Source organism: Populus euphratica, unplaced genomic scaffold (assembly GCF_000495115.2).
Source record: "Populus euphratica unplaced genomic scaffold, PopEup_1.0 scaffold95.1, whole genome shotgun sequence".
NCBI lineage: Eukaryota > Viridiplantae > Streptophyta > Magnoliopsida > Malpighiales > Salicaceae > Populus > Populus euphratica.
The window spans coordinates 265091-281752 of record NW_011499885.1 but is presented as its reverse complement, the minus strand read 5'-3'; the positions used below and the strand labels follow the sequence as shown (position 1 = coordinate 281752).

The 16662-nt window shown below is 32.4% G+C and overlaps 1 protein-coding gene across 1 annotated transcript; it reads left to right on the top strand.

Annotated features, from left to right (window-relative positions):
* Positions 1-14455: 14455 nt before the first annotated feature.
* LOC105130097 (photosystem II 10 kDa polypeptide, chloroplastic-like) lies at positions 14456-16616 on the top strand. The gene is made up of 5 exons (XM_011032446.1): positions 14456-14724; positions 15401-15459; positions 15871-15926; positions 16134-16186; positions 16313-16616. Exons 1-5 carry the CDS (start codon positions 14574-14576, stop codon positions 16405-16407), a joined length of 414 nt encoding a protein of 137 aa, XP_011030748.1. The 5' UTR covers positions 14456-14573; the 3' UTR covers positions 16408-16616.
* Positions 16617-16662: the final 46 nt, after the last annotated feature.

Here is a 16662-nt window from a genome sequence, read left to right as displayed (position 1 = left end):
GATTATTACAACGCCGCTTATATATGATAACTTTCACAGCTTAACATTTGATAAATGGATTAATTTCTCAATAGCTTGAAAATGAGGTCGTCCTTTTTTTACCGTTTTTAATTAAACTAAGAAAATGATAGTGAAATCCACCCACCATCTTAAAGAGAAAAAAGGTTTATGTTTCTAGTTTTCTTACAAACAAACTATCAATGTGGGTATTTGTCATAATTATTTTTGGATATTGACTTGGATCATAAGTTGATCTAGATTAATTATTTTTAAAAAAATTAAAATAACTTTTTTAAAATAAAAAATTAAATTTATTTTTATTGGATCATATTGGATTGATAATATCAAATCATATCAACTAGATGAATTTTATTTTTTTTAACAAATGACCATGGATAAGTTGATCAATTCTAAATTACCCGCCTAACGAGATTTAATGACAGTACAATGTCCAAAGACTTTGCATGCTAGTGATATTACAAAACAAAATTAAAAGTCAGATCATATCAACTACAAGTTTACATTCCATTGGAGCTTGCCGAGTTTGGATCATAGTTATTAAACTCGGTCTGGGGTTGACCCGGTCAAGAGGCCGGGTCCTGGGTTTAATGGGTCAACTCGGGTCAATTCGGGTCGACCTAGAAAAATTAAAAAAATAAAGTTTTAATATTTTATATAAAAAAATCTATGTACATATAAATTATACATATTGTAAATAATGAAGTTTAAAGGAATATTTTAAAAGGTTTTTTATACTACATTGAAAAAAATATTATATTAAACTTTTAAGTTGAAGTATTTAAATAAAAAAAGTTTTTTATCCCACATTGAAAAAATATAATTTTTTTCTTGGGAACATATAGTATTTATACTAATAGATTTTAAATCTCATATTGAAAAAATATTATTTTTTTCATGGGAGCATAAAGTATATATACGAAAGGGCTTTAAGTTCCACATTGGAAAGATAATATGTTATTTTTTTAAGTTGAAGTATTTAAACGAAAAGATTTTTTTATTCCACATTGAAAAAACATGATTTTTTTCTTGGGAACATAGAGTATATATACGAAAGGGTTTCAAATCCCACATTGAAAATATATTATGTTATCCTTTTAAGTTGAAGTATTTAAACCAAAAGATTTTTTATCGCACATTGAAAAAATATGATTTTTTTCTTGGGAACATGGAGTATATATACTAATGGGTTTCAAATTTCACATTGAAAAAACATTATTTTTTCCATAGGAGCATAGAATATACATATGAAAGAGTTTCAAATCCTATATTTAAAAGATACTATATTATCTTTTTAAGTTGAAATATTTAAACCAAAAGGTTTTTTATCATACATTGAAAAAACATGATTTTTTTCTTGGGAATATAGAATATATATATAAAAGGGTTTCAAATCTCACATTGAAAATATATTATGTTATCATTTTAAGTTGAAGTATTTAAACCAATTTTTTTTTTATCTCACATTAAAAAAAATATAATTTTTTTCTTTAAAATATAGAGTATATATACTAATGAGTTTCAAATATTACATTTAAAAAAGAAAAAGCGTCTCGTCCAAGTTCGCTCGGGTCATGGATCGACCCACCGAGTCGCCCGAGTTTGACCGGGTTGTTGCCACAATTAGTTTTTTATTAAACCCGGACCGGTCCAGCCACAGGGACAACTGGATCCAGGGTCGACCTGCCGGGCCGGGCTGGATTTAATAACACTGGTTTGGACTGAAACTAGAGAGAAGTGACATAAAAATATCAAAATTCGTACACAATCACTGACCTCCTCCATAGAAATTCTCTTGAAAATACAAGACCCGGGAAGGAGGAGCTCCACTTGGACACTATAGAAGACTAAAAAAAACTATCTTTGAAAGGTCCGAACCTGCAAAACCAGCACCGTTCTTCATCGGACCAACAATCTCGGCTACCCAAACCAACCACCCCCAGTACAAATAATCAACCACTCAAGAAAACAATGGCAGCATCATGGTCCACCTTCTCGAGGACTTTGCCTTTGGTAAAGAAAACCCAACAGCTAGCCTCTCTCATTGTTATGAAGCTTGTCCCCACCTGGGGGTCGGTTCAGTAACTCGTATTTTGACTAAGTCAAGGTTTTTTTTAGACCACCCATTTAGTTATCCTAGAAAAACCCAAATGACCCGGCAAGTTCGTGTGAAATTCAAACAATTTTTTTAAAAATAAACATTGTTTAATTAATTAATTATATATATATATAAACAATGTTTTTCGTGTTAATTAAGGAAAAAAAATTCAGTTAAAAAAAGAGAGTGATAAAGTGTCGTTTTATTCATGTTGACCTGACTCGTGAGTCATTTTACCCAATCCATAACTTGGGCATTTGGCCATGTTTAGGTCTCTTAAGTCCTAACTATGATCTCTTTTGCCAGCAATGGGGGGGAAAGAACAACATGCTTTTTCCTTCCATACAAAGATAAAATTCCATTGACATGGGAAAACAACCCTTCTTGAAGTCAGTCTAAAACTTTATTTAGAATATAAAAGAATTTAATACAAATCATGATATTTTTGCAATAAAATTGTAAAAATAACATTACATTTTGGAGAAATACAAATTTCTCAACAATAGAAAAAAGGAAAGGAGGATTGAGGCTTCGTTTCACTCATCAATCCAAAAATAGCTGTTTTATCTCAAGAGAGAACACATAGAACTTTGATGATAAGATCTCTAAAATTATCAAAAAAGAGTTCAATGAGATAAATTCACAAACATCAAGACAAGTTGACTTTTAAACTTTTGGTGAGTCACATGTGTTCTTGGCTAAAGGTAGTGACATTAGATTCTAACTAAAGTTAAGTTTTTCTGTAAACTATTCATGTAGTTGATAATAAAAAAAAAACTATTCATGTAGTTAAATAAAAAAAAGTAATATATCATTGTTTTGTTTTTTACTTGTATTGACCCACTTATTGTAAGTTTGGCACAATATTGTTGAATTTCATAACTATAGAATAGTCCAAGAAGGTATCAAGATCATAGATCAAAGAAAAATAAAAGATTAAGAACAAGTACAAATACAAATACTAGAACTTTCAAGCAAGAATTGATGTCCATCGAAAGGATCAAAGTACTTTCTTGTCAAACGTTAAATAAAACAGGGATCTTGCATGATAAGAAATATTGAATTCATGTGAAGATTAAGTTTAAAAGGTTTCAGAATCTAAATTTGATCGTGCAAGAAACACATAGAAAAGAGTACGCCAAGAACAGCAACTAATGAATTTTTTTTCCTTTCATTTTCCATAAACATGTGAACGAACCATTTGGTATTTTCATTTTGTAATGATAGAAATAAAGAGTATTATAAAAACTGCACATCCTGCTTGTCAAAGTAAATCCTTTTCAAGGATTTCATTTGGTATGGATGATTTTGTTACCGTGTAGTGGTCTTCAGGGAAGCCTTCAAGCACAACATTAACTTAAGTGGATGAAGAATTGTTTCAAGAATTCCAAAGCATCAGGCGCAGTATCCCCCAGCCATTTTTTATGAAAGTTCATGAGAGATGGCTGGTTTTTAGATTAATGCCCTAAATTATCATCATTATTACTGCTACTTGTTGAATTTCTTGATGGAACTAGCTCTAAAATCTCTGCGTTGTACTATTGCCACGAGCGCGGCTTTGAAAAACAACGTCGTCCCATTCTTCCAGTATGCCTTAGGGAAGATGTTACTTCGATGGAATTAGAAAGAAAACTGGGGATTTGATGTGCAGAACAGTAAAGGCCTTTGAAATGGCCCATGCCACCATATCTCTCAGCTTCATTGAAGACATTGAGGATAACTTCGTTGGAACTATGAAATAACCAGGGAATTCTGAACTGTTGGTTGTCACTTTCTTAGCAGACAAAATTCATGTAGGACAGTGGAGAAATGAGGGGAAACGGTAGGAATTGTAGAAGAAAAATAGTAGAGAGTATCAAATTTATTTCTTGCTCGATAAATGATTGTTAATTATAAACAGCATATAAAAAAATTAAATTAATTTAAAAATTTAAGTTGTTAGATAAAATTTTAAAATATAATTTATATTATTTTATAATATATTTTTTCAAGTAAATGTTTTTTTAGCTTGGAATTTATATAAATTTATACTATTTTATATTTAATTTTTATCAAATAAATAAAAATAATAAAATTTAAACTCGTAATCGCTTGGTTATCAAATAACCAATTTAATTTAAAAATTTAAGTTATTAAATAAAAATTTAAAATATAATTTATATTATTTTCTAATATAATAAAAGCATATAACAGGTGTTCTTAGATAAGATACATCAAGATCCCAAACCCACTATTAAATTAGAGATAGGAATTCCTAAACACAATAGGAAATGAAATGACTTTTTGCTGAAAACTATTTCAACAACTGAATAGAAATCGCTAAACCTCGTTGCAAGAAGTAAAAATTCCAAATAATCAAGTCAAATAATGACTGCAAGAGTCTTGTTCTGTTCTCCAATCTCCTCTTTTTGGGCCAAAAAAAAAAAAAAAACAAAACTATCAACCCTGACGAGATTGACCATCAGGACTTGCTTGTTTGCTCTAAAACTTGTTGATAGTCCTCGGATGAACTTTAATTACGGGTTACGAGTTCATTTGTTCAGAATTGTAAATCTATCCCCGAGGTAAAATCCATGACTGCTCTTTTATTTTGTATATGTATATGAAATCCGTAGCAAAGTTATCAACTTTTTTTTAATTATCATTTAACCACTGTCAACCGTTTCCAGTCACCATTCAACCATCATCAATCACCTTTACTTCTCAACCAAGCCACCAAAACTCTCCTGTAAATAGAAATAGAAAAAGCAAGAATACAAGTTTGGTGAGAACAATTGAAAATATAATAAATGCAAGTACAACTTTAAGAGTGTAAAAAAACAGATTTGAAAAAAACACTAAATATAAAAATAAAACCTTAAGTTTTCTAAAATTGTAATGAGTTTAGTTGAATGTTTGTATCATTCCTCTATTAATATACAATCTGTTATCTTTGTGAATATATCTAATTTTAAAAAATCATATAAATCTACTTATTTGTGTTTGTTTTCGATTCAATATGCACAACAAAATTACGTTGTTAACTCCATGCTATCAACTTCTCTTTTTTATATACGTAAATGAATGCCATATACATGTTTTTTTTTTTTTTTGTCTCCTTTTTATTGCTCCTGCTTTCTAGCAGCTATTTTCCATCTAGCCTCTCATGGTTTTCCATCGCGTGGTATGTTTCCAGGGGAAGTGCTTTTCCAACTGTGAGCACTGCACGGGAGGAGAATTTCCTTTGGGATAGGAAGAAGAGATCGGTCATCTGTGGTGATTTCTTTGTCAGTCCAAATGTCGAAGGTGAGACTCAGTGGCCTAGCTGCTGCTTCAAAGCTCACAGAAATGCTTAATTAGTTGCTTATAATGTTTCTTTCTTTCTTTTTTTCTTTCATGCAGTTTGCTCGGCCATTTTATGAATGTTAATCGTGTCGCTACTTCTTGTAGAAGCTATGATTATTAGCTAAACATCCATTTTCTTTAGATCAGCAGTCATCAATACGAATTACAGCTAGCAGGAAATTGTATTCATTACAACCTATATTCTCAGCTCTCTTTACCGAACAATAAAGCAGTATTTGTATTTTTTTTGACAATCTTAACTCATTTTCTTGTATAATTTTGATTGTTAATATTTGACTGAATCATTATATATAAATGTCGTCAATAATTAATGACAGTTCAGTGAATTCTTCAATATATATGTTTAATTCTAGTACAATTAATAGGATTTATCAAACTGTGAGCAACATAAGAAAAGTAATGCGGGTGAAAGTTAAAAATAGCAAACAAAATCAGAAAATGAAAGTTTTGATAAGTGAAAAGAGTTGCATATATGAATTATAAATTCACAATTTTATTCTTTCTAAAATATAATGATGATTAAGTATCCTCATTATAAGGAATACAAAACCTTAATTAGATTAGAAACTCTATCTAAACAAGAAAACAAAATTAAAAAAATTGAAAATACAAAGGCAATAATCATGAAATTCAAAACAATGCATGAAATCCAAAAAAAAAAAAACAAGGAAAGTAACAAAATGGGCCCAAATAGGGCTCCGAGGCTAAATTTTTTATATTTAAAGATTTGAGGGTCTGTGTAGCAATGTAGAAGCTATTATAGGGAAAATAGCCTTAAAAAATTCTTATAAAAAATTGAGTTTAATCCAACTATTAGATAAAAATTTATGATATTTTTAAGCTATCATTCTAGGCTGAAGCAATTAGATATTCTCTTTTGTCTAAATCTATCTTATTAATTCATAAATGCTTTTATTAATTCATCCATATAATCTGCAAATTAGCATCAAGTTATGATAAATCTATATTTAATTACTCAGAATCATCTATTATCTCAAGTGCTACTATATTAAGAAGCCAAATCTATCAATGAGTAACACAAGAATAGGTATTCCATCTTTTTTTGATAAAGAGCTTCTAAGTTATGATGAATAATTACAATTCATCACTTATAACAAGATGCTTTATTTTGTAAGAATACAAATCGTTCTAATTCAACAAAAAATTATACTTGTATGATATCTGCTTTACTTAAAATGCTCAGCTACTACCCAATCGCACTATGAAATACATGGTTTTGGTTTAATGGGTGAAAATTTAATAGAGTATTCTTCACTCGTAGTTGTTGATTTTGATGGTCCTCTATATTTAAAACCCATGACTTAATCTATCAACTATTGTTGTTGCTTTTTATCTAAACCCCTTTTATGTTGGTTTCCTTTAAGGATATGTTCTTTATGGAGTAAGGGGGGAAATTACAAACCTTGTACTTGTGTGTTGCCATGATTTTGGGGACTTAAAAAAAAAGGTTGTTTTATTTTTATTTTACACTTTCTATTTTAAACCAAGTTAAAGTAGAGACTTGTAATAATTTGGTGAGTATCTTAATAAGGGCAAATCCTCTACTATTTATATAAGTAGGGTATTGTACATATGTTATGATAGTTACATCATGATCTATTACACATGATAAAACTATATAAGAGAAAACATAATATTTTCTATTTTACAACATATCCCATAATACACCCCCTCAAGGAAAGTGTGAGTCATCCGTGTTAAGCTTAGAAAGTAGAGAAGCAAAAACAGAGGAAGTAAGTGGCTTTGTAAGAACACCGGCTAATTGATCTTTAGAGGAGATGAAGCAAATTTGAATCTCTTTCTTAGCCACTCAATCACAAATAAAGTGATAATCAACTTCAACATGTTTTGTATGAGCATGAAAGATTGGATCAATAGACAAATAAGTAGCACCCAAATTATCACACTAGATAGTAGTAGCAGAACTAGGAGAGAAACATAAATTTGACAAAAGATAGCGAAGCTAAAGAACCTCAGCAGTACCATCAGTTAAAGCTTTATACTCTCCTTTAATACAGGAGCGAGCAACAATGCGTTGCTTGCTAGATTTCCATAAAATGGGAGTGGTTCCAAGAAATATAATGTATCCACCCGTGGATTTTTTATCATTAATATTGTCTGCCCAGTCAACATCAGTAAAACCATAGAGAGACATAGAAGAGTCATGAGAAAGGTAGAGATCAAAGGAGGATATACCTTTCAAGTATCGCAAAATACGCTTAACAGTGGCCCAATGGCCTTTGGTAGGAGCATGAATAAACTAACATACCTTGTTCACAACATAATAGATGTCTGGTCAAGCAAAGGTGAGATATTAACTAGCACCAACAATTTAGCAGAAACGAGTGGGATCCAAAAATAACTCAGTAAACTATAGATCAAGTTTGGAAATAAAAATTAGTGTATCAAGAGGTTTATATGATGGCGTACCCGCACAACTCAGAATATAAAGAACATACTTGTGTTGACTGAGCAAAAGACCCACGCTAGTAGGAGCAACTTTAATCCTTAAAAAATAATACACATGAATCAAATCATAAAGTTTAAACTCCGAACTCAGTAAGGTGATAAGTCAATGAAGCAATTCAGAGTTATTACTGATAAGTAAAATATCATCCATATAAATAAGTAATAGATATCATGATTCACATTCAGAATAAAAAAAAAGGTATCAACCTTTGAAGCCTAAAAACTAATAGTTAGGAGGAAATCACTTAGTCGCATTTACCAGGCCTGCAATGTTTATTTTAAGCCATAAAGAGATTTATGAAGGCAACAGATATAAGTGGGAAAAGCAAAGTCGACAAAACCTGGGGGTTGTTGCATGTAAACAACCTTGCAAAGTGAGCCATTAAAGAAAGCATTGTGAATATTAAGTTGTTGAATCTACCATCCTTTTAGGACTGCATTCGTGAGGACTAATCGAATAAAAGTTGGCTTAACAACAGGACTAAATATTTTTGAATAATTTATACCTTTCTATTGGATGAACCCTCGTGCAACCAAACGAGCCTTGTAATTGTCAGTGGCCCCATCGGCTCAACGCTTGATTTTATACGCTCATCGGCAACCAACAATGTTCATAGAAGGATCAAATAGCACCAATGACCAAATGACATTGGTATGTAAGGCTGCAATTTCATCCTTCATAGCAGTATGTTAACACAAGTACTAGTCAGCTTTCTTAAAACGCAGAGGCTCAAAATTAGAGGGGGGGTATTACCCGTGGAGCTAAAACTGGTAGAGAGGAAGCAGAAGCAAAGCTGATGTTGGTAGTCTTCTGATGTTAAAGATGCATCACCATGGGATGCTGCTAAATGGGTGGCAGAGCAGAATGTTGATAATTGAAGGTCTATTGTGGAAGATCCATACATAAGTCCAGACCAGGCAGGGATTGAGCGGAGTCCTTAGATAGAGAAGAAGATGCTGACAGCGAGGCTGTAGTAGAGGGCAAATCCGATAGAGATAATGCTGGCACTGCAGAACCTGAACTTGTAAAATGATCAAGAGACATAGATGGAGATGATGGTGAAGGGATCGACAAGGGAGTGGGAAATGGAGGTGGGGCTGAGACTGGTTAAGATAGAAAGATGGTAAAGAAAGGTAGGGTGGAGACAAGGGCAGGCTGGATGACAAAGGTAAATGAGAGGACAGACTCAATGAATGAGAAAACTTATTTATGAAATCAAACATGACAAGAAATATAAATGCGGTCAAATGACAAATTAAGACAACAATAACCTAAATGAGACGAGTTATAGCTTAAGAACACACATGAAGTTGAGTTATAGCCTAGCTTATGAGCATTGTAAGGATGAAAGAAAGGAACGTAAAGACATCTAAAAGAAAGTGAAAAGGCATAATTAGGCGTCTAATGAAACAAACATTTGAATGGAGATTTGTTGCTTAAAACCAAGGTTGGCATACGATTAATGAGATAAACTAAGGTTTCAAATGCATAATTCTAGAATTTTAGAAGTGCCTTACATTGACTTTAAAAAGTAAGATCAATTTCAATAATATAATGATGACGACACTCAACAGTATCATTATGTTCATAAGTATATGGACATATAAGATGATGGTGAGTACCAATGGTTTTGAAAAAGGAATTTAATTTGCAATATTCACCACCCCAATCATTTTGAAACAATTTTGATTTTTCAAGAAAATTGATGTTCAACAAGTACTTGAAATATTTGAAACACATTGAATACATCTAATTTTACAACAATAGCATAAAACCAAATAAATTTTCTATATGCATCCATAAATATGATAAAATATCAAAAACCATCAGAAGATGGCATAAGAGTAGGGCCCCAAACATCACTAAAGATAAGTTCAAGAGGAGTGGACATTTTATGACCTATAGGTCCTAAGGACGAGCAAGAAGATTTTCCTAATGGATAAGTTTGGCATTGAAAATTAAGATGACGAGAGGCATAAACTTTTTATTGGACGCTAAGAGACTCAAAATATGAGAACTAGGGTGATCGAGTCGACGATGCCAAATATTAGTAAAAGTAGCCATACTAGTGGACAAAAATGTTAACGGTAGAGATTTGGTAGAAGACTTTGAAAGGACATATATGTCGTCTTTACTCTAACCGGAAAATTTTTTTTTTCTTAGTGATGAGATCCTTCACATAGAAAACAAAAAAGTGAAGCTAAAAAAAGATATAATGTTCATAATAAAATTATTAAACATATAGTAATTTTTTTTAATGTGAGCATGTAAAATGTTAGAGAAGTTGAAGACTCGTTTTGGTGTATATAAGAGATTATATACGATATTAAATATAACAAGTCTCTTACCATCACTAACATGTAATTGATCATTACAAAGATAAGGTTCCGCGGGTGCCATACCAGTAATGTTTGGAGTACCATAGTGATTTTCACTTGTGTCAGGAAATCAAGTGGCAGAATCCTTTGCTGATGTAGTACCAAAGAAAAGGTTGGCCGAGGCGTGATTTCCATGGTGAATAAGCTCATAACATTATTGTGCAGAATGGTCATAAATGTGGTAAAGTAGGCATTTTATTTCTGTTATAGCCACTGATCTGTTGCTGCACCACGGTGTGGATGTTGTTGCCACTATTCATTATGACTGCGAGGTTGTTGCTAAAGAGAACCACCACTAACACCATGAAAGAATTGATCATTTGGCTAATGAAAGTTGTCATGAGGATGCTGTCAGCCACTCCTTCCTCTACCCCGATGAGTCGTGAAACCACTGCTATTAGACCCAGAAAAACCACATTGGACAGTATAGACTGAGGGAGGCTATGCAAGGGTGGGCAACAAGGGTGCAGTAAGCAGACTGGAGAGGAGTGAGCTGAGATGTATGAATTCATGAGTAGCTAGGTGACTATGGAGCTTATAGTATAAAGGAGGGTCAACTTTAGTTGATAGAGTTGTAACTAAATCATGAAATTCATTGTGAAGTCCCCTAAACACTTACAAGTTGAAATCGATGAGAGAAATATATCTGGTAGCCACAACTAATTCATTAAACAAACTTTTTTCAAGTTACAAGTAGATACTCACAGTATCATCACCTTGTCAAAGATCTTGAAGATATCTATGCAATTGCATGATTGAAGAGTTGGATGAGGAGACAAGAGCAAGCTTAGGGTGCTCCAAACACTAGTAGAAGTCAAACAATCAACCACGAGATGAAGAACTTCAACTGAAAGATAGGACAACAAAGCACTAAGGATGAGCTGGTCTTGCTGTTTCCAAGTCAAAAACATATGACAAGGGCTAGAATTGAAGGTAGCAGAGACAATAGAGGTCGTACTGGATAGATCATACGAAGAGGGGCATGGAGTCGAGTCGTCAACAAACAAGAAGACTCATTGACCAATCAGAAACAACTTCATTTTCATACATTAAAATAGATAATTGATGTTGGTAAGTTTAAGATTGATATCTTACTAGGTGTTGGAGATAGGAATAAAGGATGTTATCACAGTAAATGGAGTCATGGCTATGTTGGTTGTTATTATGAGTCTAGGAATCAGGGAGAAAGAATTTTAAGAATAAGAGATGACATTAATGCCTACAACTACACTAGCTATGTGATCCATGGCAACAATGGTGACAGAGAAGAGTAGCAGTAGCTGATTGAAGAAGACCTGCAAAGAGAGGAGCATGCCTTGAGGTAGAACACCTTTGACAAAAAGGAAAGGTCGGCTGAGCAAGTCCAACAATAAAAAAAATTATGTGTAACAGAGAGAGAAGAGTAGGCAAGTAGCAAAGAGAAAGATCTGTCATAACCCAATTTTGATCCTTTGGCTTTTAATTTAATTTTTACAGGGTTTAAAATGAAAAATTAAAATATCAGAGATTTATTTCGATGAAAAGTGTGATTTGTCAACTTCCGTGAAAATTAAGGACTACAGTGTGCTTTTGTCATTCTATCTTTATCTTCAAGATAATTCCTATCTTCAAGATAATCTTTATCTTCGAGATAATTCTTGTCTTTAAGATAATAATAGTTATCTACTTTCAAATTTGATTATTAATCAAATTCAAACTTCAAAAAAGAGAATAAGTATAATTGAAACTTGGTTTCTCACACGCGAAGGGATTCTAACACTAGAAATACAGATTTTAGGGTATGAAAAAAAAAAGGATAAAGGAGCAACTGAGAGCAAAATTCACAAATAAAAAAGGGGTAGAACCGGGGGGATAAAAAACTAGAATAGAGGAGAGGAAGCCGTGTTGGTGGAACAGCCCTTCCACATCGTCATCTTCGTTTGCAAGTAGCAGATTCCAGGGACAGACGAGGAAGAGACTGGACGAAAGAGAGGAAGTGAGAACCAGAGAAAATAATAAGTATAAAAGGAAGGAGGAGATAAGCAGAAGGAAAGAACAACATAAACGTTGTCCAGGCACGCCATTACCATCGTCTTCGACATAGTCTCCCCGCATCAAGTAAGTACTTTCTCATTCCCTGCTTTCCTTTTTGTTATAATTTGCTTTGCTAGAGTAGCTGTGAATTATAATTCACTTTAGAAGTCATTTGTTCTTGTATCAGGCGAGCGCTTTCATGCACACCTGCTTCTTAGATCGGGCTGGGCTGCTGGGCCTAGCCCAACCCATGTGGGCTGAGCTGGGCCTAGCCCAAAAATGTAAATAAAAAAGAAAAAATAATAAAATAATAAAAATTATGTATGTAAAAAATATATATATAAATATGAATTTATTGTATTTTTTTATTCATTGACGCTAGAGTCAGAATAAAAATACCAATTCAAATTTATTTCATTGTATTTTATTTAGTTATATAAAAATAAAAAATGTTCATAAAAAAATAAGATAAGATAAAATAAAATAAATTTATTGGTTTATTCATTGACGCCAGAGTCAGGAATAAAAATACTAATGTAAATTTATTTATTTTTTTATTGAATTTTGTTTTTATTTAGCTACATAAAAAAATAAAAATAATATGTATGCATAAAAAATAAATTGATTTTTATTTGTTTATTCACTAACGCCAGAGTCAAGAATAAAAAAAGAAAATAGTGATTTAAATTTATTCATTTTGATACATACGTAATATTTATCAACGTCAGAGTTGGAAATATCCGTAATTGAATATTCATTGGTGCTAGAGTCAGGAATATTACATACAAACCATCATAGTATAACCAACAAAAATGTTAGCAATCAATGACAAAGATCAGCAATGCAGTCTGCCTCAAGCAGGACGTTTAAGGGGTGATAATATCTTTCCTTTTACGTAACCAGTCCTGAACCATAGAATCTCTGTTGACCAGTTAGGGTTCTTAATGACCATAATACTAGGTGACGACTCCTTAAATAAGACACTTCCCCATTAAAGAACTGGATACTAGAAATCCGTTCTTTCAAAAATTTAATCTTTAAGGCCGCTACGATGTACGGGTGCGACAAGATCTATAAAAAAAAAATAGAAGAGCTTGGATGGCGTCAAGTAGAGGAATATACAACAAAGAGTAGAAGAACCTATTTAAGATAAAGAGACTTTGGCACCAAGTTAAAGCAAAGATTTGTAATGATTTAATAAGTGTCTTAATTAGGACAACTCTTCTATTATTTATATAAGTAGAGCATTGTACATATGTTATGATACATATGATGTAACTTATTACATATGATAGAATTATACAAGAAAAAATATAATATTTTTTATTTTACAATACCTTCCATAATGTTCGTTTTCCTTTAAGGATATGGTTTGTATGAAGTGAGGGGGGAAATTACAAGCCTTATACTTATTTTTGCTATGATTTTTGGGATTTTAAAAAAAAAAAGGGTTAATAGGAGGTGTAAAAGTGCCTTGCACCTTGTAAGATAAACACATTCTAAAAGATTTTCATTTTCATTTTCTATGTTTTTAAAATCTAATATTAATTATTTTATTTTTATTTTACACTTTCTATTGCAAACCAAAGTATAACATTATTTAATTTTTTAAAAGTTTGATTTTATTTATTATTTGAATCTACTTTTATCCGTACTGTTAAGAAATTAAATGGAAAGAATTAGAAAAATAGATGCAACCATGATTTCTTTTCTTAAATGGACAATAAATTCAATAATAAAAAATAATTATAAATAAAAATAAATATAAGAATGAGAGGAGTTTAGAAAAAGTCTGAAATTGTAGCGGACATTAATGCTATCTTTACAACAAAAATTCCTCAAACCTTTTAATCATTATTTTTGCTAAATTGAATTAATAAAATATAAAAAAAAAAGTGTAGTGAAACTGAGATGAAAATAAATCTTTTAATTTCTCTTATATATTATTTATTTATGCATTTTGTTTTACCTGGCATAAAGAATTCACTATAATGGCTATGCATGGGCATACTTCCTCCACGTCTCCTGTAAGAAGATGCGGTACTGAGCATTTGCATGCTTCATTTCCTCCTCTTTAAAACTTTCTTGCCTTCCTGATAATGTTTGCATACCCTATCTATAACTCAGCCACATAATTAATGCCACCTATGCAGCCATTATTCTTATCATCTAGGGTTTTAGCGGGCGTGCAGACCACATAGTTGACGATAAACAGGAGACTGTGAAAGTAATGGCAGCCTCAGTTATGGCTTCATTGAACCTGAAACCATCTCCATTCACGGTTGAGAAGTCTTCAGTGAGAGGCCTCCCAACTCTTTCAAGGAGATCTTTCAAGATTGAAGCTAGTGGTGTCAAGAAGATCAAGACCGATAAGCCTTTTGGTCTGCTTCTTCCTCCTCGTATAACATACATATATATTACTCATACCCTTTTCATATGATGCATGCATGCATAAACAAACATGTAGAAGAGGAAAACACAAATCTTAATGCATTTTGTATGATTTGGGAGCATGAGAGAAGCTGATCTGTGATAGAAACATAAATGGAAGGTTTCTTTGAAGGGCCCATAATGATCTTCCTCTCCATTTCTGGAAGAAAGTTTATGATAAGTGTTTGAACAGAAAGTGAAATGCAAAGTTACAAAACAACAAATTAATTAATCACTGATGAATATTATTATAGAAAATTATGATAGTGATTTGATCTCAATAATTCTGTTTCCTTGCACTTTTTCCTGTTTACAGACAAGTACGAGTCCTTTCTTTCTCCTCTGATCTCTCTTACCCCACTCAAATATAATTAATTAAGAAAAAATAGTAATTATTAATTGACTTTTTCTCCTCATGTTCTTTTCTTTTATTGATTTTCATTTCCTCATTTAAATCCTTCTTTCCTTTGTCTAGAAGGGAGTTGGATCTTGCCTGGACTGTGCTTATTGTAGCATTTAACACTTCATATACATTCATCGTGTTTTCTTGTTGATTTTTAGAAGCAAAAGAAATTGCTTAAATAACATAAGATGGATTAGCTTAGAGTCTTAATTCTTTTTGTCCAGGAACGGGTGGTGGGATGAACCTGAGGAACGGGTTAGATGCATCTGGAAGAAAGCCCACGGTTCGTGTGTAGTGCTTTAATTTGCTTTCTAGTTTATATTGTCTTGTTTTATTTTTTATTTTTTTTCATGACGAAACGATTCCGAAATTAAATCTTAACACTCTAGTTCTCTTTAACTAAGTGTAAGGAAGTTTATAAATATTTCAAGTCCAAAACACTTTTATTTGAAAGAGTTGAGAGAATCATATAAATTATATTTTATTATTAAGTTAGCTACATTTACAGATAAAAAAAATAGAGTACTCGAACTCAATTCTCACCCCTCTTGCCAAGCATGAGTATAAGAAGCTCCTTGTCCTTCGATGTAGTTATTAATCAAAAATTCATGGAATTGCAGCCTAAGTTTGAGCGCATTGATATCTTCGTTGTTTTTACTGAAAGTTTACCGGTGATTAAAACTTGATCCTGCAGGGAAAGGGGGTGTACCAATATGTCGACAAATATGGTGCTAATGTGGATGGTTACAGGTAACTAAAATATCAGCTTTTGGCTTCTGTGATTCTTCATTTATATTCGTATTTGTGGCTCCTGCTTGAGGTTTACATGAACATTTATACCAGCATTAATTGGTCTGATAATTAGCAATGCATCTTGTAATTAGATAGTTCAAGTTAGATATGCATCTGTGATTAGGTCCTTGATAACACAAATCTTTTCTGCTGATTGAAATACAGCCCTATCTACAACACTGATGAATGGTCCCCATCCGGTGATGTCTATGCTGGGGGTAAGTAACTCAATGCGTTTCGAGAACTATACACCCATGATGCGGAGAAAGAACATTAAGTTATTGATTTCCCTGTTTATGAGGTCAATTTATCTGTTGATGACATGAACAATGTAATATTTACAGGCAAGACTGGCTTGCTAATCTGGGCTGTTACCCTAGCTGGAATCCTTGCAGGAGGTGCACTTCTTGTTTACACCACAAGTGCTTTAGCACAGTAGACTTCTGCTACTCTAATTTACAGTAATGGATCATATAGCCTGTCCCAATGATTGCCCAGAAACATAAACACTTCCTCCTTGTCAATCCCTCTATGTAATTTTTTTCTCCCTTGGACTTGTATTGCAATGGAGTACATGTCGTCTGATTTTTCATGCGAAATTCCCTTATTGTTAATACTATAGCTGCTGCTGTTGTTCTTTTGAGATCATACTCATATTATTCTATTCTTTGATCACATTCCACCTAGTCCTAGG